This window comes from Narcine bancroftii, chromosome 2 (genome assembly GCF_036971445.1).
Source record: "Narcine bancroftii isolate sNarBan1 chromosome 2, sNarBan1.hap1, whole genome shotgun sequence".
Taxonomy (NCBI): Eukaryota; Metazoa; Chordata; class Chondrichthyes; order Torpediniformes; family Narcinidae; genus Narcine; species Narcine bancroftii.
This window is the reverse complement of record NC_091470.1, coordinates 149,067,781-149,095,439: the sequence shown is the minus strand read 5'-3', so window position 1 is coordinate 149,095,439 and position 27,659 is coordinate 149,067,781. Positions and strand designations below refer to the sequence as shown.

Here is a 27,659-nt window from a genome sequence, read left to right as displayed (position 1 = left end):
AGTTTGGAACAATTGTGCTATGAACCATTGAACACTGTTATGAAAGTGGGTCAAATGGATCAATGATGAACTCCTGTCCAAAATGCCACAAATATAAAATGAGGGCACATTATCATACACATCATACCTATAACGTGGACCTGCACACATGATACATTTTAGTTCGCTTCAGACAGTGTCAAGATGTGCTTTTTGTGATGTCACTTTGGATAATTTATATATTTATTAATATGATGTTCTTGTCAATTTCTTCAATAGATAGGGATAAATGCATTTTTAGATAAGTTTGATGCCATTACAGGTTATTGTACCCAGACCATTTGTCTCAAGGGTTATTACATCACAAACTGTCTATTAGAGCATTAGTGGAAGCCCGATGGATTAAAAACAGATACATCATTGTACACTTGAGATAGAAATTCTTGACACGCATATCAAGAAGCTGCTATGTGGGGTGGGGGAGGATGCACCAGTTGCATGGTCATTAGGAATCCATTTTCTTATATGTTCAATGTGCAATGATTCATATAAATAAATATTATTTTCTATCTTTCTATGTCATTATGCAGAAAACTAAAAATAATCTGAAAATTTCAAATGAGAACCTGTGGCGGCGCACAGCCTAATGAAAAACCGACCCCGCTTGTATCACCACGTGGCGGGGCAGCCATTAGGAGATGGCGTCGTCTGGGGTTTCTTCTTGACTCCAGCATCCCTTCCAGTGCAGCGATTATGACATCACAATTAACCAGGTGACTGAGCTCATGCTGTCCTTAAAGTAGCGTGCTGAATTTGAATAAAAACTGTAATTAACAACGATCAATGTGGTGGCAGTGATTTACTTCAGCTCCTCAGAGCGCACATTGGTGACCCTAATGGGCCCAGATGGCCTTCTGGACCCAACCAATGATGGACACGGCAGAGGTTAATGCGGTAGCTTTCAAACTTCCCCCTTTCTGGCCACATCGCCCATGGATGTGGTTCAGCCAAGTGGAGGCACAATTCCACCTCAGCAACATCACGGTTTATATCACCAAGTTTTACCATGTTGTGGGCGCCCTCGATCAGGACACGGCGGTGAGGGTAGATGATATCATTCATCAGCCACCAGCAACTGAAAAGTACACAGCCCTCAAGAATCTGCTCCTGTGGAAGTTTGGCCTCTCACCCCAGCAGTGTGCGTCCAGACTCTTACATCTAGCCAGGTTGGGGGACCGCAGCCCCTCAGCCCTCATGGATGAGATGCTGGCCCTCATGAGCCATGCTTCCTCTTCAGATAGATCTTTCTAGAACAGATGCTAGAGGACATTCGGCTCCATCTGTCAAAAGAGGACTTCTCTGACCCCCGCAAGGCAGCAACCCAGCTGGATGCCCTCTGGTGAGCTAAGCAGGAGAACGAGGCAGCACCCAGCCAGGTCTCCAAGCCGGCACCCCGTCGACAGCAAAATACCCCCAAGGGCAAGCCCAAAGAAACCCAGTCATCATGGTGCTTCTACCATCAGCGCTGGGGTCTAAAGCCCGCAAGTGCCACCAACCCTGCGATTACCAGGGAAACGGCCAGACCAACTGCCGTTAATGTCTGCGACGTATGGCCACATGAACAGCCTCCTCTACATCCAAGACCACTGATTCCTAGATGACACGGGCTGAGCTGAGCGTCCTTCTGCCCACAGCTCTGGAAACAAGGACTCAAACCCCTGGTCCACCCCTGCGGGCTGCCAATGGCTCTACAATCAAAACTTTTGGCACTCGTAGGGCACAGATATAGATCGGTGTAGAGAAGTTCACGTGGAGATTCATCCTGGCCTCGGTGAGCACGGCGCTGTAGGGGGCTGACTTCCTAAAGGCTCACAGCCTGCTGGTGGACGTGAGGGGCAGGAGGCTGCTCAATGCCCGCACCTTCCACTCAATGTGCCTGGGCAAGGCAGAGACGCCAGGTCGGAGATTGCCACAGTCGTCGCCACTGAAGACAAATTCACCTGGATCATCAGTGAGTTCCCTGCCATCCTGGAGCCTCGGTTCAACATCGCCTCACCCCAACACAGAGTATTCCATCATGTCTCCACACAAGGCTCCCCAATTCATACCAGGGCTAGACGGCTGCAGCTGGAGAAACTGATGCAAGCCAAGGAGGAATTCTCCGGACTCCAGGAGTTGGGCATAATTCGGCGATCGAACAGAGCTTGGTTGACACCACTACATGGTCCCGAAGTCATCGTGAGGTTCGAGGCCCTGCAGAGACTACAGACAGCTGAATGAGGCCATGACTCCAGACAGGTACCCAGTCCCCCACATCCAAGGCTTCGTTGCTAACTTCCATGGCATTCTTTTCAAAGGTTGATATGGTGCGCGGATACTACCAGATCCTGATCCACCCTGATGACATTGGAAAGACTGCCATTATAACCCACTTTGGCCTGTTCAAGTTTCTCTGCATCCCGTTCAGCCTGAAGAACGCTGCCCAGACATTCCAGCACCTCATGGATGCAGTGGGTAGGGATTTTGACCTTGTCTTTATCTACCTAGATGACATCCTGGTAGCTAGCCGCACTTAAGAAGAGCACAAGGCCCATCTCCTCACCCTGTTCGCCCGGTTGGCAGAATTTGGCCTCACAGTCAACAAGGCCAAATGCCAGTTTGGGAAACAAACTTTGCAGTTCCTGGGGCACACCATCACAACTTCAGGGGCAGCTCCAGAACTGGAGAAGGTGGCAACTGTCTAACGTTTCCCCAAGCCATTCGCCCTCAAAGGGCTACAGGAATTTGTGGGGATGATGAACTTTTACCATCGATTCATCCCCATCGCAACCCGCATCATGCGCCCTCTGTTTGCACTGATAGCAACAAAGAAGAAGACCTTGGCCTGGTTGGGGCTTTCGCAGCGATGAAGCGGGCCCTCACTGAGGCGACTTTGTTAGTGCACCCACATCCGGAAGCACACACGGTGCTGTCAGTCGATGCTTCCGCCACAGTGGTCAGAGGGGTACTCGAGCTGTGGATGGACGGACAGTGGCGCCTGCTAGCCTTTTACAGCAGGCACTTGTGGCCTCCCGAACTCAAATACAGTGTGTTCGACTGGGAGCTCCTAGCGCTGTACCTGGCCATCCACCATTTTCGATATTTCCTAGAGGGCAGGACTTTTATCGTCTTTACTGACCACAAGCCCCTCACCCAAGAACTATCGATGGCCAAGGACCCATGGTCAGTCAGGCAACAACGCCACCTGTCCTACATCTCGGACATCTGGCACAGGGCGGATAAGGACAATATAGTCACTGACATGCTCTCCCACCCGGCCATCATCATCTCGACTACGCACAGCTCGCACAGGCCCAACAGCGCGATGCCGAAACCCAGGCTCTCCCCACCGCAGTATCAGTGCTCCAGCTTGAGGATATTCATCTACCCGATTCCGCCCAGCCGCTGCTCTGCGATACCTCCACCGGCTCACTGCACCCGGTAGTTCCACAGGACTGGAGGGCTAGCGTCATCAGTTCCATCCACAATCTCGCCCACCCCTCAGTTAAGACTACCGTCCACAGAGTAACTCAGCAATTTGTCTGGCATGGCCTCAAGAAGGAGGTCACAGCACTAGCCCGCAACTGAGTCCATTGCCAGACCTCCAAAGTCCACAGGCACACGCAGGCCCCTGTCCAACAATTTGACCCGGTACTGCGAAGGTTCCAACATATCCACGTAGACGTCATGGACCCCTTGCCAGTGTCCAGAGAGTCGCGGTATCTATTCACCATAGTGGACAGAGCTACCAAGTGGCTGTGAAGTATCGGCAGAGACGTGTGCTAGTGCCCTGGTCAGCCAATGGATTGCTTATATTACGAGCAACAGAGGTGCTAAATTAACCTCCACCCTATGGTTGCAGCTGGTGAGGTTTTTAGGGGTAACACTGCACCAAACCACGGCCTACCACCCACAGTTGGTAGAGAGGTTCCATCACCACTTAAAGTCCCCCCGATGGCCAGGCTTTCCAGCCCCAACTGAGTGGACGAGTTGCCCTGGGTCCTCCTCGGAATCAGAACAGCGCCCAAGGAGGATCTGCAAGCCTCGTCAGCTGAAATGGTCTACGGCGCTCCGCTCTCCCTGCCAGGGGAATTCTTCAGCCTGCAAGCAGAGGCCACGCATAGCGAAGGTGAGCAGCTTGCGACCTCCGTAAGCACCTGGGCAACCTGACCCCACTACCCCTGTTGAACCACAGCACCTGACCGTCTCATCGGCCCAAAGAACTTGATGTGGTGCAATTCATCTTTGTCAGAAGGGGACCACAGAGAGCACTACTGCAGCTGCCTTACGAGGGGCCGTACAAGGTTCTCCAGTGGTCAGGCAGAACTTTTACTTTGGATGTGGAGGGCAGGGAGGAATTGTTTACCATGGACCGCTTGAAAGCCACCCACCTAGACTTATCTCAACCGGTCCAGGCGGCCATGTCCAAACGGCGGGGCTGGCAGCCCAAGTGACAGGACGCGTTGCCAGTTCTGAGTGGGGAGGGGGGTTGTGTGGTGGCGCACAGCCTAATGGCGAAACGGCCCCGCTTGTATCGCCACGTGGCGGGGCAGCCATTAGGAGATGGGGTTTCTTCTTGACTCCAGCATCTCTTCCAGCGTGCGCCCTGGGCAGCGATTATGATGTCACAATGCACCAGGTGACTGAGCCTATGCTGCCCTTAAAGGGGCGCGCTGAATTTGAATAAAAACAATCGATAACAACCATCGATGGCAGTGATTTATTTCAGCTCCTTAGAATGCCACAAACCTTCCAATAAGAACCTAACTTTTAACTTGAGATCCAAATGGTTTCTCCTGCTGGTAAAATATTGAATAATGAGGTCAATATGTCAAATACTAATTGAACTTCAACTTAAGCATATATCTCCCACAGAGAACCATGATGCAACTAGTGGAAAAGTTATCAATTCTAGCAATTAATTTTGGATCCTTAATATATTACACAACAGATAAAAACTGTACAGTGACAGGTGTTCTATTTCATTATTAGATCTTTTGTCTGATTCATGGAAATCTTCATTCAAGTGTTTGAATGAGTGAGTAATACTGAGGGACTGGGAGCATGCAAGTGGACAACTCCTAGCTGGATAACTACATCAGTGTTCTGGAGAAAGCTACAGTTTGCCAGATCTAGACAAATGAGATAATTAATACACACAATATATTGTACATTTTTTCCCAATTAGGTTATCAACCAGAGCTGTGACATCTATTACTTCACTATCTGTTGCATGTGTAGATACTTTCAAAACTAGTTTAATTTGAAATAAGCACTAGAAAGGTTGAAAGATGAGGATAGCTTCAAGAGTTCACTAATTTTTTTTCTAGCTCTATTTCCCACTTTTTTACACAGCACAATCTCCAGGCAGAGCAGAGATGACAGGTCGAGACCAAAGACTGTATGTCTAATATTTCAATAACATATTATACAATTAGATCAATTTGACAATTTCCATTATGCTTAATAAAATATTTATCAAGACTCAGCAATGATGTCTTTGATGCGGCTGTCATTTGCTTTAGAATGCACAAGATACTTAATAAGTAAGTAAAATTCAGTTCAATCCACACAGCAGTTAGCCTTTTTTTATATTTGACTTGCAAATTATATGCAAGTATCATCAATTATTGGCTGATCGAGTAGTAGCTGATGCTACACTGACAGCCAGGTGCAGCTCTCATGCTAACATTGTTCCATCCTTGCATTAATCACTACTGCAATAGAGCTCTACATGGAATTGGTCTCATCAGTCTAAATACTTAAAGGAATGGGCAGCAGAAGGCAGCGGTGATGATGCTCGTTAGAGGAAGGCATGTGATATGCAAAATAAAATGGCCAGCTGATACCAAATTAGAAGAGAACATGCAATGTGAGTCAAAAAGAGAAATCGAAAGACAAATTCTTTTTTGATGTATACAAATACAATTAGATAACATTGTTTTTATCTGTGTAATGTAAATGCTAATTGACTTTTTTCAACATGAAAGGGAGTAACAATTATTCTAGTTCATTTGGTATCAGTCTGGAAATTTCACCAGGCATTTTCTGATACAAGACACCCTTAAGGAACACATCACTAAAAGGATTATTGGTACTCTGCTGCAATGTCCATCCAGCACACCCATTTGGGCATTGAATACAAGAGGAAGGGAATGTGAGAGATAGATGTAGAACCCGAGACAGAGGGAGAGTGAATGATATTAAGGGAAACTTTAAATAACCAGGAATGAGAAAATACATGAAAACAGATAAATGTCAAAGAGAGAGGTAGAAATGATTTGTGTGGCAGAGGGATGAAAAAGAGTAAAGTGAGGTAATGGAATAATGTAGGTTTTCAGGCAACCCTGCCTTGTGCTTGGGGAGATGGCGGCAGTACTAGTGGGGAGTAGGATCATGGATGGATCAGCAAGTAGAGCTGCTGTCTTATGGCTCCAGGGATCCAGGTTCAAACCCAGCCTCCATGCTGTCTGTGTGGAGTTTGCGTATTCTCTCCCCAGCCATGAGCCTTTACTACCATCTACTACACAACACTCTCCATAAAAGAAAACCCTACTTTGATATCTCCCCTAAATATTCCTCCATTTGCTTCAAATGAAGGTCTTCTGGTATTGATCATTGCTACCCTGGGGAAAAGGTGCTGATTGCCCACTCTATTCTCTCATAATCTCATACACCTCTATTATGTCATCTCTCATCCTTTATTGCTCCAAAGAGAAAAAGCCTGATCTCACTCACACTTTCCTCACAAGAAATTTTCTATTATCTTTCCTAAATGAATAAACTTTATTGCCAATCTCCAATCCTGTCACCAGAGGACCCAAAAATCATCGTCAAAAACTCAGCAATCTCCTCCCTTGCTTTCCATAACAACAGGGTTTATCCTGACAAGCCCCAGGGACATATCCACCCTTTTTTAGAAGTTTAAATGCAATCTCTTTTTTAACCTCGACATGTTCCAGCACATTAGTATGTTCTATGCTGACCGCACATTCATCAAGATTCCTCTTCCTGGTGAGCACTGAAGAAAAGTGTACATTAAAGACTTCCCCTACCTCCTCTGCCTCCAGGCACATTTTTCCTCCTTTATCTTTGAGAAGTCCTATGGTCATTCGAATCATCCTCCTGTTCTTCATGTATGTGTAGTATGCATTGTAGTTTTCCTTAAATCAACTTACCAAGGCCTCCTTGAGGCCCACTTTAGCTCTAAGGACCCTTCTCCTGGCTACCTTATAATTCTCAAGAGTGCTGTCTGATTTTGTTTCTGAAAACTTAAATATGCTTTTTTTTCCCTCTTTACTACATGTTCTATCTCTCTTGTTAACCATAGTTCCTTAACCCAATCATCCTTTCCCTGTCTCAGTGGAACAAACCTATCCAGAAACCCATGTAAGTGGTCCCTAAACAATCTCCACAGTTCTGTTGTGTCTTTCCCCAAGAACATCTGTTTACAATTAACACTTTCAAATTCCTGCCTAATACTATTGCAATTATCCATTTTCCAGTTATATACTTTTCCATATCATCTGCTCATCCATGGCTCTGCTAAAGGTAAAGGAATCATGATCATTATCTCCAAAATGCTTGCCCACCAAGAGGTCTGACACCTGACCAGTTGTGGGTGTGGGACAGAATCCAGGTAGAGTTGGTTGGTATGTGGGGATAGTAAAATAGGATTAAATGGGTGTGGTGGAGGCTGAGAAATGAAGCCCTGATAGAGTGTTATGGATGTGAAAATCTTCAAGGATATGGGCCAAACACTGGCAAATTCCTTTAGTTCAGGTCAGCAACTTGTTCAGCAGGGATAGGTTGAAGTAAGTGGCCTGTTTCCATACTGTAAAATTCTTAGTGAATGAAAATGTGATAGATAAATTATTCAGTTATTCAGAAGTCAGAGTAAAGCACAGGAATGCATTTTTACCCATAGACTGTCCTTTATTAGCTGGTATCAGCTTGACTGTTCAATTGATCTTAACTTTTAAAGGTAAAACACAGGATTCTGTTGACACTGTGGTTAACTGTTAAAGGGTTGGAAAGGGAGAATTCCAACGATCATGAATGCACATTGTACATGCATCAGTCTCAAATGAGAACAGGATTAGGTTCTGGTCAAACAGCAAAATGTAATGCCAAGGCTCAGAAAAGTTGAATACTGGGATCTCAGTGATTTTTTTTTGGCAGTATCATAAACTGTTATAATATGCATAATGTTATAATGGCATCAATACCTGATGAATGAATGGTGATAAATCAAAAGGAAATGAGCGAGTGCAAAAAGGAAAAAAAACATTAAATACAATAAATAAATATTTACTTAGATTTTGGGGGCACTGAATTTCCCAGCCAACAATTTCTTGATTACACTCCACTCATGAGTGAGTTTACTGAAATTCCCTGATGCTTACACTGTAGACTTGACTTTCAGATCCTGTGCAAACCCATTCACTTCAACGACAAGTATTTAGTTATGAAGAAGAAAGGAATGTGGAAGGAAAACTACTTTTTTTCAAATATTGTTGCTTGATTCAATGTTTTTTATTTTATAAAAGTAATTTAAATGCTCCTGGGTAATTTGACATTAAAATTTCAATTAAAATACTATGCTTAAATGATCAATATTTAATAGTTATTAATTGTTTCTGCTTATCAGGTCACACAGGGATTTTATTTGCGATTTCATCCACTTTGATGTGAGTGAGGGACAGACTGTGACACTGGAAAATGGCCAGCATGCTGGCTTTGAAAGAATGCAAGTGACCATTAACTGTACTCATATGCCCTTAAGAGTTCTCCAAAAACATCTCAAACCTTTTCATCAACAGAAAAGCTTTCTACATCCAACTGTGCAGCTTGTTGGAACTATAAGAATTTCTATGTGATTAATGGGACATTTCTGGTTAGCACATGAATCCTTTTTGAAAAAAAAATCACAATGCTTGCCAGCAGTGCCAGAAGGAATGGATCCTAGTGGCCAAGAGCTTCTACTTCAATGGCCATTCATATCTACAGGGCCCTCCAAAATGTTTGGGACAAAAGCACTTTTTTCATTTATTTGCCCCTGTCCTCCACATCTTTAAATTTGTAATCAAACAATTCACATGTAATTAAAGAGCACATTCCAGATTTTATTCAAGGTTATTTGAATAGATTTTGATTTGATCATGTAGATATTACAGCACTTTTTACATATAGTCCACTCATTTATTTGCTTCTAAGCTTTTGATCACCTTTGGAGTCTGTAGTTGCCATTTTACAATATGAGGACAAGAGTTGTACCATTGAAAGTCAAAGAAGCCATTATGAGGCTTAAAACAAGAATAAAACAATGAGTCATCCCCAAACTTTAGGATTAACAAAATCAACAGTTTGGAACATCATTAAAAAGAAAGAGTGAACTGGTGAGCTCAGTAATCGCAATGGGACTGGTATTCCAAGGAAGACCTCCACTGCTAATGAAGAAAAACCCCAAAACATATGTCTGAAAGATCAGAAACACTCAAGGAAGCAGGTGTGGACATGTCAATGACTATTGTCCACAGAAGACTTCATGAACCAAAATATAGAGGCTACACTGCAAGATGCAAAACATGGCAAATTTGATATGCTTTGGATCTTGGGTAGTTCCTTTACACTTAGTACTTGCCATCACTCTGATATAGGTTCATCTTGGTCTCATCTGTCCACAAGACCATTTTCCAGATCCTGAAGGCTTTTTTAAATACTTCTTGGCAAAATGTAATCTAGCCATCCTTTCTGTGGTTAACTTGTGGTTGCATCTTGCAGTGTAGCCTCTGTATTTTTGTAGCAGACCAGCTCTGCAGTGGAGCTCTGCAGGTGATGGACCCATAAAGGATATGAGCTGTTGACAACTTGCGGTTGAAGGACTTAGACAGGCTCCAGGCTGCTGGTGACTTGCAGTCAAAGGATTCACTATAGGCTGCGAGCTGCCAGAGACTTGCTCATGGGAACCAGGTAATGAAACTGATATTCGGGAGGATGCTGAGGGCAAGAAGGGCTCCCAAAGGCCCTCAGGTGCTGAAGGTTCCTGATTATATTGGAGGTTTGGATCTGGAACTCGGGTTCTCAATGGATTAAACAGGATTCTGCGGGAGCACTGGAGGCGAATCCACAGACATTTGGTGTCTCTGAAGAGAATCTCTTTTGCTTCTCTTTCTCTTATTGTTGGGAGTGTTGGGAAATGCTAGTAGTGTCACTTCATGTACCTTTATGGTAGGCAAAAGTTGATGTATTTTGTGTATTATTACAAAGTGTATTACTACATGACAATAGGAATCTTGGAATTTTTTTCTGTGGGGAGCTCTACTCTGCAGCTGTAAACCGTGGTGTGCAAATTAACAAGCAAATTTCTGTGATATATTTTGTTTAAACTTGAATTTATCCATCATTGTTCCACTGTGCCTGTATTGCTAGATCTTTCTTATGGAACACCTGGCATGTTCTCCTTGCTGGATTTGGGTTCTTCCTCCTGGCAGCTTGATTCCTCCATGGCAGATATCACGCTATTCTCTAGTAGCCACTTAATACCTGTTGATGTCCTTCTCTGATTTCTGTGGACCTCAGTGAAACTTAATGTCATCCCTTGGGAATACTGTAGGAATGTGCAGCAAGCTGATGGTGGTCTAAATGGACATCTTTAGTGACTCACTGCAGCTATCCCCATAGAGTTCAAGGCAGCCACCATCATCTTTGTGCCCAAGAGAGTGATGGTAACTGCACTAACTAAGCACTGCACAGTGGAACTGACCTTACCCATCAAGGTTCGAGCTTCCTTTTGTCATGTAATAATATATAAAAAATGCAATATACATTTGCCTGCGATAAGGAAAAGAATCACCACAAGCATTGCCCGGCACTGCTAAAAGAGAGGGAGAGAAGCAAAAGAGAGTCTTTTCAGAAACACAAAATGTCTGAGGATTCATCTCCAGTGTTCCTGCAACCTCTGCAGCATATGGACTCCTATCCAAACCTGTCCTGCCCAAGATCCAGGTCCAAACCTCTGATACAATAAGTGCTTTGAGTGACTGGTAATGGACACATCAAATCACACCTTCCAGTGACATTGGGCCATTTACTTTTGGCCAGTCATCCAAAGCAGTCCACAAGTGATGCTCTAGCATTGACTCTCTGTTCTGTCCTGACCAACCTAAAGAATAATGCCACATACGCTAGGCTGTTGTTCATTGACTTCAGCTGAGCATTCAACATGATCATACGTCAGAGGCTGGTGGAAAAAGAGCCTTCACTGTGACTCAACATCCCTCTCTGCAACTGGATCAGAGTTCTTCACTGAAAGACCACAGTTACTCTGTCTTGTCAGCAAAATCTCAGGTCCAATCATGCTGAAAACTGGAACACCTCAGGTCTATATGCTTAGTCCACTACCGTTCACAATGCACTGCAGAATTCAGTTCAAACAGAATCATCAAGTTTCCAGATGATACAACAATAGTTCACCTCATCAGCCAAAATGATGAATCAGCTTTTAGAGAGGAGGTTGGAAGTTTGTCAAATTGTCTGTGTCTCATTGTGGACAAGACAAAATAAATAATTGTGGATTACAGAGGATGAGGTCAACCACTCTCCACCAAACATCAATTGCTCACTCCTGAACCCACAACACCTCCTCTATTCAGGAAGGCACAGTAGCACATACACTTCCTAAGGATACTGAGGGGGGAAAAGCAACTGACTGCATCATTCTGTGGTATGGTCGCTGCAAAGCTTCAGACTGGAAGTCAATACAAAGCATCATTAAAATGGCTGAGAAGATCACTGGGGTTTCCTTTCCTCTATTGGTGACATTCACCAAGAGCATTGCTTAAATAGGGCTTAAGGAATTATTTAGTGTCCCTACCATCCATCATAGAGTATCTTTGATCTACTACCACCAGGTAGGAGGTACAGGAGCATCAAAATCGGGACAACCAGGCTGGGAAGTAGCTTCTTCCTGCAGGCTGTGAGATTGATGAGTGGTGTCCCGTAACCATAATCTCTTATAAATAAAACTGAGTAAATTATTCATAATATTTGGACATAGGTTTATTTTATTTTTTTATGTATGTGATTATGTTCTGGGTGAGGTGTGTTTTGATAATAAACTTGAACTTAAATTTGCTTGAGTCCCATTATAGAAAACATTTCTAATGCTGTTTGAAATATCTCTTTGACCCAATATCTTTTTTTGTGGGAGCACTAATTTGGCATTGTTAAACACAACCATGCTTTCACATATCAAAAACAGGTGAAATCTAATTCTTAACAATAGCATGGCCATTGCAATTTAAAGTACTTATTTCATTTTCTGAAGGTTGCTTCAAACAGCAGAAATTAATCATATATAAATTGTGTCAAATATCTATTTGTGTTCCTTGTAACAATGGAACTTTAAACTTAAGCATGAGCATATTAGATTACTAGTTTTGGAAAAAATGGACTCCCGAAGCATCTTACTATGAAAACCCTCCCTCGTCCCTGTCCTTTCTATTTATTAAATAATAAATTTAAGAAGAATGCTAGAGATCAGACAATAACTTCATAAGATAAACTTAGTCTGCTGAAATTTGCCAAGTGCCAAATTTCTTTGGCCTCCTCCTCTGTTAATACAAAAGCTTTCAAGATCCACTATGAGTACCATCTCATGTGCAAAATGAAAGGGCATATGTTTAAGGTGAAGGAGAAGAGATTTATGGAGGGGTCTGAGAGATATATTATTAACATAAAGTGGAATGAGCAGTGGTGGAGGCAGGAACAGGAACATTTAAGGTGCATTTGAACAGGTGCTTGAATGAGCATGATATAGAGGAATATAGAAGTAAGTGGTATTAGTAGAGATTACCATGATGGCCAGCATAGACATGGTAGGCTGAAGAGTATATTTCATTGCAAAATAATTCTATGACTCAAACTGATTTATCCTACTTTCTGACCAACTTTAAAAGTCTGCAGATGCTGTGATTGCAGTAATATCACTAAAATGCTGGAGGAACTCAACAGGTCTTTCAGTGTCCATGCAAGATAAAGATATATAACTAACGTTTTGGGCCTGAGCCCTTTGTCAAGGTATGAGCAAAAAGCAGGCAGGGTTGGGGAGGGGAGTTGAAAGAACAGGGGGAGGAGCACAGGCCAACAGGCAAAAGGCAATAAATGGACAAGGGTAGGAGGACAGGAGACAAAAGGTGAGAAATGATCGGGAGAGGGGTAGCTCCGTCAATGCAGAGCTAGAGGAAAGGAGACAGAAGAAAGGGAAGGGGGAGAGAGAGAGAGAATTGGTGGAAAGGAGCTATATGGATAGGGAAAGAGAGAGATGGGGGTTGTACATCAGAAACCAGAGAAGTTGAAGTTAATGCCAACTGGTTGGAGGATGTCCAGGCGGAATATGGTGTGTTCCTCCAATTGGCAGGTGGTCTCAGTCTGGCAGTACCTGAGACCATGGACAGACATGTCGGCATGGCAATGGGGCAGGGAAATGAAATAGGTTGCCCTAGGATATCCACAGACAAAGCAAAAGTGCTCGTCGAAGCGATCTTTGAGTCTGCATCTAGTCTCTGAAGTAGAGAGAACACGCGAGAGAATTGGATGCAGTAGATTACCCCTGCCAATTCACTTTGATGGACTGTTTTTGGGACACGAATCGTGGTGAAGGAGGAGGTGTGGGCATTACTTCACTTACAGGGGGAGGTGGCAAGGGAGGAGTGGACAAGGAAGTCTTCCCCTCCCTGCCTTCCACAGGGACTTCTTCTTCCCTGATTCCCTCATTTTTACTGTTTTCAATTATTCCATTACAGTTGCTCAATAATTTAATATAGTTATGATTAAACTGGGAATTCTTCCATTTGATTAAGATGAATAAATCTTAGGGCCTTATCATTCTCCCATTCATTGGCAAACATTTTAAATTATACTTTTTAACCACAATAGGTGTCACCAAACTAACTCACTGATAATTATTGAAAGCCAATAATATTCTAGCATGGTCATTGCCATGAATATATTCAGTGAACATTCTAAGCCAATGGCTCAGAAATAGTAATATTATCAATTCTATTCTCAGCAAGCATCAATGATAACAAATATTCCATTGACAATTGAAAGTTTGTTCCCTATAATGAATTGAGGAAAATGTTATCGTGCCAGTAGATTCACTGGATATACCACAACACAAATGTGGTAATGCAGGGTTATTTTTTACACATTTGACCTTGTGAGAATGGAACAGAATCCAAGTAACATGTTTTCCATTTTACTAAATCAAAATTCTCTCATGACCTCCCACTATGACAAGTACTCTATGATGCCTCTCTGCATTAAAAGTATCAGAGTGAGAGTGAAACTCCTCCATTTCTACATAAACTCTACCTTCAGATTACCTCAGCAATCAGATTAGAGACAAAGACAATAGTGGTCATTTATGATGTTAGGCTTTTACTTACTGACATGATAGACAATTCACCTAATACTGACTTTGCCAGCCTGCCTTGGGTAGTAACACTCTTCCCCCGCAGATCAGAAGGTGACTTGAACTTGAACATGAAATCTCAGTTGACACTTTCAGAATGGACTGACGTGTTTCACTGGCCTTGGATGAGCTTTCAAACCCAACCTCAAAAAAGTCTTATCTGAATGGCTGTGCATTTCATTAGATCCCACAGAAGAAAAGATGCAGCATTGCCCTCTATAATGTTTGTCGCTGTGTTCCACAGATTTCAATTTGTAATCAACTAATTCACATGTAATTAAAAGTACACATTCCAGACTTTATTCAAAGTTATTTGAATAGATTTTGGTTTGACCATGTAGAAATTACAGCACTTTTTTTAAACATATTCCCCTCATTTTAGGGGTCTATAATGTTTTTGGGACATTTGGCTTCACAGGAATTTGTGAGTACTCAGGTAAGGCTAATTACTTCATCGATGCAGGTATAAGCGAGCTAGGCTTGCTTTTGATCAACTTTGGAGTCTGTATTTGCCATTTTTTAACACGAGAACCAGAGTTGTGCCAATGAAGCCATTATGAGGCTGAAAAACAAGAATAAGATACATCCACAAACCTTAGGATTACCAAATTCAATTGTCTGGAACATCATTAAGAAGAAAGAGCATACTGGTGAGCTCAGTAATTGCAAAGGGATTGGTATTCAATTGCTTATAACAGAATAATTCTCATCATAATTAAGAAAAATCCCCAAACATACATCGGACAGATCAGAAACACTTTTAAGAGGCAGGTGTGGATATGTCAATGACTACTCTCTGCAGAAGATCTCATGAACAGAAATACAGAGGCTACCCTGCAAGATGCAAACCTTGGTAAAGGTGATATGTTTTGGATCTTGGGCAGTTCCTTTATGCCTTCACACTTTGCTCTTGCCATCACTCTGATACAGGCTAATCTTGGTCTCATCTATCCAAAAGACATATTTCCAGAATTCTGCAAGTGTGATGGCCCATGAACTGAGTCACAACCTGGCTCATGAAATGGTCGGTGAATGCAGTGATTGTGAGGGCCCCACAGGGCCCAAGCCGTTGTCCCACGTGACCTCCTGCACGGCAGTAAACTGCGGGCAACAGTGGGAAAGCCGGTCAGTTGGAGGCCAGCGCTGTGATGATGTCACTCCTGTCGTCAGAGGCAGGGAGTGAATATAAACTGAGCTAGCTAACAGTGCAATAAATCAGTCTTCGGCCTCGACTCGACTGTGTGTGTGTCATTCTTACTCCACACTTCGCGTAGTGTGCACACTACTTTGGTGACCCTGGCAAGCCCAACCGACAGTTGGACCCGAAGCTGATGGACTAACTAAAACTGCCAATGTTATGAGTGTCGCAGCTATACGTGTTGTTCAAACAGGCCGAGGGCCAGTTCCACTTTTGGCAGATTGCTGTTACTGACACCTGCTACTACTATGTAGTAAGCTTGCTCGACCAGGACACGGCAGCAAGGGTTATTGATTTCCTATGGCAGCCTCTGGAGTAAGTCAAATACAGTATTAACCTGCACTTTCGGGCTGTCATGGCATGAGCGTGCTGCCCATTTGCTGCACATGGATGGTTTGGGGGACAGGGACCCATCTGTCCTCATGAGCAAGATACTCGCACTCGCCAAGGGGTACAGGCCTTATCTGCTCATTCAGCAGATTTTCCTGAGCAGCTGCCTGAGGATATCTGACCCTTGCTTGCTGACAAGGACTTCAGAACCCAAGGAAAGTCGCAGCTCAGGCGGACATGCTCTGGAGGGCGAAAAAAGAAAATGGCGCCTCGGTGAAACAAATAACCAAGCCCTGACCCCAGCCGCAACAAGGTCACAGCAAATAGAAAGGCAAGTGGACCCCTTAAACAGCCACATTGCTATTATCATCAACAATGGGGTGTGGGGGCCCGTCAATGCTGCCCACCCTGCCTGTTTCTGGGAAACGCCAAGGCCAACTGTCATTAATAGCTGCAGTGTTGGCCAACATGACAGCCTCCTCCACGTGTGGAGGCCTCATTGAGGCTGTTCCTCATGGACACCAGTGCCAAAATAAGTCTACTTTCCCCCAACCACCCCTCCCCCCCACCCACCACGACACAAGGAATACCAATCTGGGCCCAGCACTGAGGGCAGTGAACAGCACCTTTATACGGCACCCACACCTTGCTCCTACGATTTGCTGGTCACTGATTTAAGTGAACTTTTACTGTTGCAGCAGTGGCACAATTGCTCCTGGGAGCCAATTTCCTGCATACCCACTGCCTGCTGGTAGACTTAAAAGGGCAGCATTAGTGGACGCCAGAACTTTTCATACTATGTCCCTTGGGAATGCCAAACTATCAGAACCCACTTCAACTCCCTCACGGTGTCCGACAATGCCTACACATGCATGCTTGCAGAATTCCCTGCCATTGTGGCACCACAATTCTCCTCTGCAGAACCGAAGCCTGAAGTAAGGCACCACGTCTTCACCAAGGGCCTGTTTCATGCCAGGGCACGCCACCTTCCCCCTGAAAAACTAGCAGGAGGGTGGAGTCACGTGGTAATTACCGATACCTCAATGAGGCCACCATATTAGACTGATACCCCGTGCTTCTTATCAAGGACTTTACCGCCAACTTACAAGGGGCATGGGTATTTTCAAAGGTCAATTTAAGCAGGGGTTATCATCAAATCCCAGGGCACCCCAAGGACACATACAAAACTGCTATAATCACCCCTTTCGGCCTGTTCAAATTCATGAGGATGCCCTTCAGACTTAAGAAAGCTGCTCAGACTTTTCAGCGGCTGATGAGCGTGGTGGGCCAGGACATCTCTTCGCGTTCATCTACTTGGACGATATTCTTGTTGCCAGCCACAACCATTCAGAGCACACAGCCCACAACTATTCACCCATCAGCAGTTCAGGCTGACCATCAACGCTGCCAATTGTCAGTTTGAGTGAGACACAGTTGACTTCCTGGGGCATCATACTGACAGGTACAGGGTGAAACCACAGACTGAGAAGGTGGAGGCCATTCACAAAACCTTGCACTGTGAAGGGGCTGCAGGAGTTCGCTGGTATGATTAACTTCTACAATCAATTCATACTGACAGCAATTCAGATCATGCGCCCCCTTTTCATGCTCATTCAGGGAAAAACAAAAACATTGCCTGGGATGAAGAGGCCTCGGAGGCATTCCTGAAGGCTAAGGACACTCTGGCTAATGCCACCCTTCTGGTTCACCCAGGCCAGAGGTGCCAACTGCCCACACTTTGGATGCCTCCATCACAGCAGTTGGAGCGGTCCTTGAACAGCTAATCGACGGACAACGGCAGGCCCTGGCCTTCTTTAGCAGGCACCTTCAGTCACCTGAACTTAAATACAGTGCCTTTGACCAGGAGCTGTTGGCATTGTACCTGGTGGTCAGGCACTTCAGATACTTTCTGCAGAAATTGTCTTACCTGTCCCATTGTCTCACAAAGTGTCTTACCTGTGGCCAGTAAGGCAGCAGAGGCACCTCCCCATGTGTCCGAAATCACCGTGGATATCCAACACATCACCAGTAAGAACAACATGCTGGCCGATGTTCCATCCCATCCACGCCCTATCCCAGGGCATAGACTATTCAGCCCTAGCAAGGGCACAACATAATGACCCTGAGATCCTGGCATACAGGAAGACGCTTTCTGGGCTGTGACTGGAGGATGACATCATCACCCCTGACAACAAGACATTCCTCTGCGACGTCTCAATCAGCAAACCCTGCCCCATCGTGCCAGTAGCAATGAAGACAGAATACATTTGACATATTGCACGACTTGGCTCATCCAGCCATCAGAACTACGGTAAAGATGGTGGCCAGCAGGTTCATCTGGCACAGGGTCCACAAACAGGTCAGTCAGTAGGCTAAGACCTGCATGCACTGCCAGGCATCCAAGGTGGACGCTCACACTAAAGCACCTCCCCAGACTTTTGAGCCAGCACGGCGTAGGTTCCACCATGTCCACGTCAACATTGTGGGGCGACATACCTCATCACTATAGCAGACCACTCCTTGAGATGGCCGGAGGTGGTTCCGATAGTGGACACAACAATGGACACCTGTACCAAGGCATTAATCAGCACCTAGGTGTCCTGGTTCAGAGTCCCGGAACATCTCATCTCCAACAGGGTAGCGCAGTTTACCTCGGGGCTCTGGGCAGCACAAGCCAAACTGTTGGGAACCCAACTCCACCTTACCATGGCATATCACCCGCAGGCCAATGGGTTGGTGGAGTGGTTCCACAGATACTTAAAAGCAGCCCTGATGGCCCAGCTCAAGGGGCCCAACTGGGCGGATGAACTGCCTTGGGTCCTTCTGGAGATATGCACTGCGCCAAAGGACTTTAATACTTCTGCAGCAGAAATGGTCTAAAGCACACCTTGGTAATCCCAGGGGAGTTATTGGCTCCTGGCAAGGATCCAGAAACCCCCATGGTTGCACTGAAACAGCTGAGGGAAAGACTGGGTACTCTTGCCCCTCCACAGCCCCCGCTGCACGGCCAGCCCAAATCTTTCATCCCCAAAGACTTGCACACCCATGAATATGTTTTGTGTGAAGGGGACTGCACCGGGCACCCCTCCAACAGACATATGAGGGGCCGTACAGAGTTGTCAGGCACAATGGGTCGATGTGTGTATTGGACATTGCCAACAAAGAGGAAACCTTCACGCTCGACCACCTGAAACTGTCCCGTGTAGGTAATATCAAGCCAGTCGAGACTCAGCCCCGGCAAAGCAGAGGTAGGCCGCCCAAAGCAGCAACAGACACTCCGATCGCTGGTTCTGGGTCAGGAGGTGAGGGAGTCATATAGTGGCCTGCAAACCAAGTTGCGACTAAGATCACAAAATGGCTGGCAAATGCAGCAATCAAGAGGGCTCTGCAGGGACCAACAGCCATCGTCCCACGTGACCTCATGTATGGCGGGAAACAGCGGACAATGGTGGATATGCTGGCCAGTCAGAGGCCGGCGCTGTGATGACGTCACTCCTGTTGTCAAAGGCAGGGAGTAAATATAAACAGAACTCGTAGTGCAATAAATCAATCTTCGAACTTGATTCAACTGTGTGTGTGTGTGTGTGTGTGTGTGTGTGTGTGTGTGTGTGTGTGTGTGTGTGTGTGTGTGTGTGTGTGTGTGTGTGTGTGTGTGTGTTTGTGTCTGTGTGTGTGTGTGTGTCTGTGTGTGGTTCTTACCCACACTTTGCACAGCACTCACGCTACACAAACTCTTTTAATACTTCTTGGAAAACAGTAATCTGGCCATCATTTCTGCAGCTAATTCGTGGATTGCGTCTTGCAGTGTAGCCTCAGTATTTATTTTCATCAAGTCTTCTGCGGACAATAGTCATCAACATATCCACACCTGCCTCCTGAAGAGTGGTTTTGATCTGTCAGACATATGTTTGGGGATTTTTCTACAATATGATGAGAATTCTTTCGACATCAGCAGTTGAGGTCTTCCATGAAATACCAGTCCATTTGTGATTACTGAGTTCACCAGTAGCTCTTTATTCTTAATGATGCTCCAGACAGTTTATTTTAGTAATCCTAAGGTTTGGGGATATGTCTTATTCTTGTTTTTCAGCCTCATAATGGCTTCATTTGACTTTCGTTGTCACAATTCTGGTCCTCATGTTAAAAAATGGCAACTACAGACTCCAAAAGTTTAGAAGCAAACATAGCTCTCTTATACCTGCACCAATGAAACAATTAGACATAGATGAGTACTCACATACACCTGTGAAGCCAACTGTCCTAAACATTATGGTGCCCTGAAATGGAGGGGGGGTCTATGTATAAAAAGTGCTGTAATTTCTACATGTTCAAACCAAAATGTTTACAAATAACCTTGAATAAAATCTAGAATGTGCACTTTAATAATGTGAATATTTTTATTGCAAATTAAAAACTGTGGAGCATGGGTGAAAATAAAGGAAAAAAAAAGTATCTTTTTCCCAAACATTACGGGGTGAACTGCAGCTTTTCAGGAAGGAGAAGTTTAATTATTGAGCTTATACAGTAGTGTCATTGTAAAAGGCCAAATGGCTTAGACCGGCTATCAGTTTGGCAGATTCATAGGCTTCACCATCTTCTGATGCTTCATCAATGTTCTCCTTTATTATCATTAGATCAAACAATGTCATGTGCATGTGTGAGCAGAAGTATGCTTTGATAAATGGAGTTTTTGCAAATATTTTCAACCTCTGACTAGTACTGTCTGAGGTCTCCACCTGCTTCAAAATGTCATCTATTACATTGGTGCCAAAGAACAGCAATTCACAAATCTGCTGGAGAAACACAGCAGGTCAGATAGTATTCATAGGAAGTAAAAGATAACAAATGTTTTGGGCCTGAGCCCTTTGTCATAAATCCATTAGACAAAGGGCTCAGGCATAAAATTTTGCTGATTCTTGATTACCCTGCTGAATTTCTTTTTTTTGGAAAATTTTGTTTATAGTTTTGCAGACTAGGTAGTAGAGGAACAATCCTCCACTGTTACAGGTCATTGTTTGCCGAGTCCTCTCTTTTTCCTTCCCCACCCCCCATCCTTCACCCTCTCCCACTTCAACCTAAGTAAAAGCATAAAAATCAATTATTAAAAATAACAATACAAATACATCAGAAAAAAAATGCTGGAGGGGTGCCAGCAGGACTTCCAAATTGTCTCCTCATTTTCAGTATTTCGGGGCTCGTGTGATTCTGTTATTCACTGTATTCCTTTTGAGAAAGGCCCTGGGAAGGCTAATCATACTTGTGTTTCGACATGTCACAAGTATAGCTGTCATACCTCAATGGTAGTAAGTAATTTTTTCCAGGGGAACACAGCTCTGCATCACTATATTCCATCTTGCTGTGCTTAGCTGAGAGTCAGAGTTCCAACTAACCATTGCCAAGGCAACCTTCACGAATTGAATTTAGTATTTGGACAATCTCAGAATCATGTCCATAATATCCCCCAGCAGGAACACTGCTCGATCCTGCGGATACTCCACCCCTGTAATTCTTTTCAAAATGTCCCCAAATCTACCTAGAGTGGTCTCACCTTGACGCATAACCACGTTGAATGCACAAAAGTTCTTGTCTCTAAACTGCATGTAAAACACAATTCAGGGATTTCTGGTTTAACCTTATGCAATTTTTGCGGTGTAAGATATAGCTGGTGCAAACAATTGTATTGCGCCAGCCTATATCTGGTGTTAATAACCATCTTCATGCTGTCCTGGCATAAGTTGGACCAGCATTCAGGAATTGAAAGCTAGATCTGACTCCCATCTTTCCCTCGCTTTATGGAGACCCTGTTTTGGGCTCTTGGAACAGGAGATACATAGCAGAAATGAATTTATGTGATTCCCCATTTGAATTAGAGCCTCTATGCCACAGCAGCAAGGCCATAGACGGACCTAATTTGTCCCTCAAAAATAATTCTTTGAAGGTGACAGAATAAGGTTTGGTTTGATAAGACAAATTTGTTTTTTAATTGTTCGAATGACATAAGCTTCCCTTTCTCATAACAGTCCTTGATACATCTGATCCATTTTTGGCACCAGGTGTCCAGGATCTTGTTACCTATTGTCATAGGGATTAATTTGTTCTGGGTTAGGGGTGTTGTAGGAAACAACCATGCTGAATTTCTCCAACACATTGGTGTATTGCACTCAACCCCAGGATCTGCAGGTTGTATTTTTTAAATCCAAAGAAGAGCAAGGTGTCCTGCCTCAACAACCACTGGCCAGTGGCATTTAAACTCTTTATGATCCAATCCTTTGAGAGGCAGGTTGGACCAAGTCAACTCTTACATCTCTTCAACTTGTCCTCTGCCAGAACAGATCAACAGTGGAGGTACCATCTGGACCTTAAGAAAACCGATGTCAGACTGTTTACTGCAGCTTGGCATTTAACACCATCATAACATCTAAACTGATAACCAAGCATTGTTCTGGAACTCAGTTCCTCTCTTTGGATCCTCAACTTCCTCATTAGCAGATCCCATTTAATGCAGATTGGCAAAATCACATCCTGCTCACTGATCATCAATATGGGATGCCTAAAGACTGTGTGTTTAGTTCAATGTTATATTCCCTCTTGTTGGTTTTCGTACAGTTGGATAACCATGTTGAGGAACTTTGGGGGGCAACCGAGGCCAAAGCCCTTTCCTGCTCACGGTGTCGAAGGCTTCGGTGAAGTCAACAAAGGTGATGTAGAGTCCTTTGTTTTGTTCTCTGCACTTTTCTTGGAGCTGTCTGAGGGCAAAGACCATGTCAGATACAGCAATGAGCTCTCTGAACCCTTCTCCATTAACAATGGCGTGAAGCAAGGCTGCGTTCTCGCACCAACCCTCTTTTCAATCTTCTTCAGCATGATGCTGAACCAAGCCATGAAAGACCTCAACAATGAAGACGCTGTTTACATCCGGAACCACACGGATGGCAGTCTCTTCAATCTGAGGTGCCTGCAAGCTCACACCAAGACACAAGAGCAACTTGTCCGTGAACTACTCTTTGCAGACGATGCCACTTTAGTTGCCCATTCAGAGCCAGCTCTTCAGCGCTTGACGTCCTGTTTTGCGGAAACTGCCAAAATGTTTGGCCTGGAAGTCAGCCTGAAGAAAACTGAGGTCCTCCATCAGCCAGCTCCCCACCATGACTACAAGCCCCCCCCACATCTCCATCGGGCAAACAAAACTCAAAACGGTCAACCAGTTTACCTATCTCAGCTGCACCATTTCATCGGATGCAAGGATCGACAACGAGATAGACAACAGACTCGCCAAGGCAAATAGCGCCTTTGGAAGACTACACAAAAGAGTCTGGAAAAACAACCAACTGAAAAACCTCACAAAGATTAGCGTATACAGAGCCGTTGTCATACCCACACTCCTGTTCGACTCCGAATCATGGGTCCTCTACCGGCATCACCTACGGCTCCTAGAACGCTTCCACCAGCGTTGTCTCCGCTCCATCCTCAACATTCATTGGAGCGACTTCATCCCTAACATCGAAGTACTCGAGATGGCAGAGGCCGACAGCATTGAATCCATGCTGCTGAAGATCCAACTGCGCTGGGTAGGTCACGTCTCCAGAATGGAGGGCCATCGCCTTCCCAAGATCGTGTTATATGGCAAGCTCTCCACTGGCCACCATGACAGAGATGCACCAAAGAAGAGGTACAAGGACTGCCTAAAGAAATCTCTTGGTGCCTGCCACATTGACCACCGCCAGTGGGCTGATATCGCCTCAAACCGTGCATCTTGGCGCCTCACAGTTCGGCGGGCAGCCACCTCCTTTGAAGAAGACCGCAGAGCCCACCTCACTGACAAAAGACAAAGGAGGAAAAAGCCAACACCCAACCCCAACCAACCAATTTTCCCCTGCAACCGCTGCAACCGTATCTGCCTGTCCCGCATCGGACTTGTCAGCCACAAACGAGCCTGCAGCTGACGTGGACATTTACCCCTCCATAAATCTTCGTCCACGAAGCCAAGCCAAAGAAAAGAAGAAGATATTCCCTCTAGATCTACATCTATGTTGCCTAGTTTGGCTCGAACAAAATTAAAAATTCATGGATGAATCTTTTTTTTGTCAAATAATGGGTCATGTTAAATCATTAGATGGAGATAGACAGTTTGGTTGTACGGGGCCATAAAAACAACCTTGCTCTCAATGTCAGCAAGATGAAGAAGTTAATTATGGACTTAAGGAAAGAGAAGCCAAGGGAACATATATCTATCTTTACTCCCTGAATGGCAGAGGATTAGTAGGTTCAAGTTCCTGGGCATCCACATATCAGTTGACCTTTCCTGGGGTCAACACAATGAGGCAGACCAATGCTTCTAGTTTCTCAGGAGTTTGAGGGGATTTCTTTTTTTTCTTTGGCTTGGCTTCGCGGACGAAGATTTATGGAGGGGGTAAAAAGTCCACGTCAGCTGCAGGCTCGTTTGTGGCTGACCAGTCCGATGCGGGACAGGCAGACACGATTGCAGCGGTTGCAAGGGAAAATTGGTTGGTTGGGGTTGGGTGTTGGGTTTTTCCTCCTTTGCCTTTTGTCAGTGCCTTTTGGGGTGTTATCAAAATCACTAAGGATCTCCCAAGATGTACTGGGGAAAAGTATACTGGCTGATTACATTGTAGTTTGATTTGGAAACTTGAATATCCAGGAACACAAAAAAATGCAATGTGTCTGGCATAGTTAAGTCCATTATTTGCACCATCCTCATAGTCAATGAAGACATCCATATGAGGCACTACCTCAGACCATCATTGCTCTGGCCATGCTCTCCCCATATTAATCTCTTCTTGTAAAAAGTCCAGAAGCCTGAAATTCAGCATCTCTAGGTTAAAGAATATTCCCCCCCCCACCCACCCCACCCCCCCCCCCCCCCCCACCAACAGTAATCAGGCTCTCAAACATCTTTGTTTTACCATACTTCAAGACCAACAAAAACCTGGCTGCACTATTAGCTCAAAACACTTTTTTTTTAAATTTTCTCATCCTTTTATATTACTAATTTTTGTTCTTTTGTATGCATTGCATGTGTCGTGTACATGAGAGGCTGAGAATAAGTAAGACTTCCATTGCATCTATATATTGTAATTATGTATATGACAATAAACCATTTCTTTATTTTCTGATCAATTCATAACCACAGAATTATTTAGGTTTGTGGTTCTATACAGTAACACCAAGAATAGTCTAAATATACTTAAGCAGTTAAATAGCAAGTAACAGATATACAGTACTTCACAAGTGACATGTAATGAGAAATTCTAGTAATTTTCCCTTTGCATTTAATAGCATTACTACTTTCCTGAATGATCACACAAAAAGGGCAGTTACAAGATGAGGTTAGAAAGTGGACCTTGCACACCCAAGTTCCATGGACCTTTTCATTAACTATATAACAGAAATCAGATGTACAAAGGAATACTCTTCTCTCACCTGGATGAATGCAGTTTCAGCAACTTTCACTAGCCAAGACAAATCAGCTCACCTACTTTCCATACCTTAAATATTCACTCCTTTGATGCTGGTGCACAATAAAAGATATCCAAATTAATATGAAAAAAAAAAGCACCCTCTCTTTTTCTCTTGTCTAAAATCTCAGCATTTCTTACCCAAGTTTACATCTTGACTACATGGACTCCAGCAGGTGGCTGGCTATCACTTTTGCAAAAGAATTTGGGACAGGCATTTAATATTGGACTTGCCAGCAACAGACATATTGAATGAATTATCACAGCTTGGTATGGGAACTTCATCTGCACAAGACTGCAAGAAACTTCTTAGGCCATCACTCAAATCAATCTTCCCTTCATTGGCTCTTTCCCACAGTCTTGAGAAAGCAGTCAACACATTAAAGGACACATCCCATCTGAGTCACCCTCTCTTTCCACTCTCCTGATGGGGAGAAAACCCGCACCATCAAATCCAAGGTCAGTTTTTCTCATGCTGTTATCAGACTCTTGAATGGATCTTTCAGTAGAATGGATCTCTTGATCTCACAAACTCAATGTGGCACTTGCACTATGTTAACTGAACTTTTCTTGTAACATTATACTATGCACTTTTATGTTTTGCACTGCCTGCTGTTGACTTGCCTGTTGCCCCTGTACACATGACAATAAATAATTATATTTACAATGATAAAAATAACTATATTGGATTGAATAAAATGATTTTGCAATGTTTGATTTTATATAAATCAAAGATGATCAACACCCCCAAAGATGATCCACTTTCCTTGCTATTTGTGGGAACCCTCGGTTCTCCATATTTGCTTATTGTATCAGTACCTTTCCCCAAGATATTAGAAAATAGCCTGTAATTCAACTTTTATTATACTTTGTTAAATAAAGGCAAAGCTTGATAGTAATCCATATTGTTGGAGTTTTCAGTTTTTTTGTCATGCTCGGTATCAGGTTAATAACATAGTTGTGACAAGATTAATCAGTACAGAAACTCCTCCCTGCACCTTTTGTCATTGCAGCCACATTTTCATCAAAAAAGATTTGATCAAAGTTACCTTTCCTTAAGCATCTTTAAATAGTTGCTGTTGTATTATAAAATGGGAGGTGAGCTAGCTGTGTCATCGTGATTGACCTGCTTTGTGCGTGTGAGCTTTGGTTATAGGAAGCCATGTATGGCTAGAAATATTAGTGAGGATCATTGTTTTAACTTTGGTCTCTGTCAAATATTTTTATTTTAGAAAGTTGTATGGCCGATTTCTAATTGACACAGCTTTCTAATTGAGTTAGTTATTAAATACATGCCCAGTAATTTGGTGGTAAAGTATTGTTCATTTCAGTACTACATAATTGAAAAAGAACTTCTTTTGGAGTGAAATATGATGACATTTTCAATTTGTTTTGAATCACTCCAGATATTCAACTCGCTCTCTGTAGCATGAGCCACACTGCACATCTGATACAATTTCCTGTATCATATGCACATCAAATGATTTGATTCCTTGTACAACAGTTTTTGCAAAATTGTTTGGGAAATTAGTCTATTTCGTTCAAGAAGCTCCCATTATTGAGCACTCTTGGGATAATTAGGTTTCCTTAAAAGCATGCCAGATTGGAACCCCTCTAAGTCCTAATATTCCCAAGGTACTGATCACACCTACTAGCCAAACTCAACCTCCAAACCTCCATTCACCAAAGTCTCCAATTGTCAATTCCTGTTTTCTTTTGAAATATGAAGATTATTATCGGTATGGTCACCTTTATCCATTACAATGATTGGATTCATTAATTCGATTAAAAAGATAATTTTACCTAAATTTTTGTATCTTTTTCAATCCTAACCAATTTGGATTCCTAAATCCTTTTTTAATTCACTGGATTTGTTTATTTCTTCATATAAATGGCAAGGAAAACAACCTTGTATAAATAAGGCTCATCTCCAGTACACTAAAAGGAATGGGGTATTATCACTTCCAAATTTTAGATCTTAATATTGGGCAGTCAATATATGCAATTTGCTCTTATGCTACATTTTGATAATTTAGCCAACCACCCTTCTTGGGTGGAAATGGAATTGAATTTTTCTAAAAAAATCATCTGTTGGCAATTTTAGGTTATTTTTAAAGCTTTTCCTTTTATAAATTGACAGATAGTCCAATAATGAGGAATA

The 27,659-nt window shown here is 43.6% G+C and overlaps 1 protein-coding gene and 1 long non-coding RNA gene across 15 annotated transcripts in view; one reads left to right on the top strand and one right to left on the bottom strand.

The window, feature by feature from the left end:
- Nucleotides 1–27,659, bottom strand: part of prdm16 (PR domain containing 16) — an 829,575-nt gene that overhangs the window by 583,395 nt on the left and 218,521 nt on the right. For 10 of the 13 annotated variants that reach the window (XR_011351692.1, XM_069918517.1, XM_069918520.1 and 7 more), the window contains exon 1: nucleotides 4,410–4,593. The exons of 2 other annotated variants lie outside the window; for them this stretch is intronic. Coding sequence is in view for 9 of the 11 variants with exons in the window: in XM_069918517.1 (XP_069774618.1) it covers nucleotides 4,410–4,575 (166 nt within the window). In the remaining 2 variants the exon portion in view is untranslated. Of the gene's footprint in view, nucleotides 1–605; nucleotides 925–4,409; nucleotides 4,594–27,659 lie in introns of those variants that run through there. One more of the 13 variants, XM_069918529.1, reaches the window with a different exon arrangement.
- LOC138754358 (uncharacterized) lies at nucleotides 813–9,146 on the top strand. 2 transcript variants are annotated; one of them, XR_011351700.1, is made up of 3 exons: nucleotides 813–4,820; nucleotides 5,745–5,890; nucleotides 8,669–9,146. It is a non-coding gene; the product is annotated as an uncharacterized lncRNA (long non-coding RNA). The 2 variants fall into 2 exon arrangements; XR_011351699.1 differs by having other exon boundaries at nucleotides 813–5,564.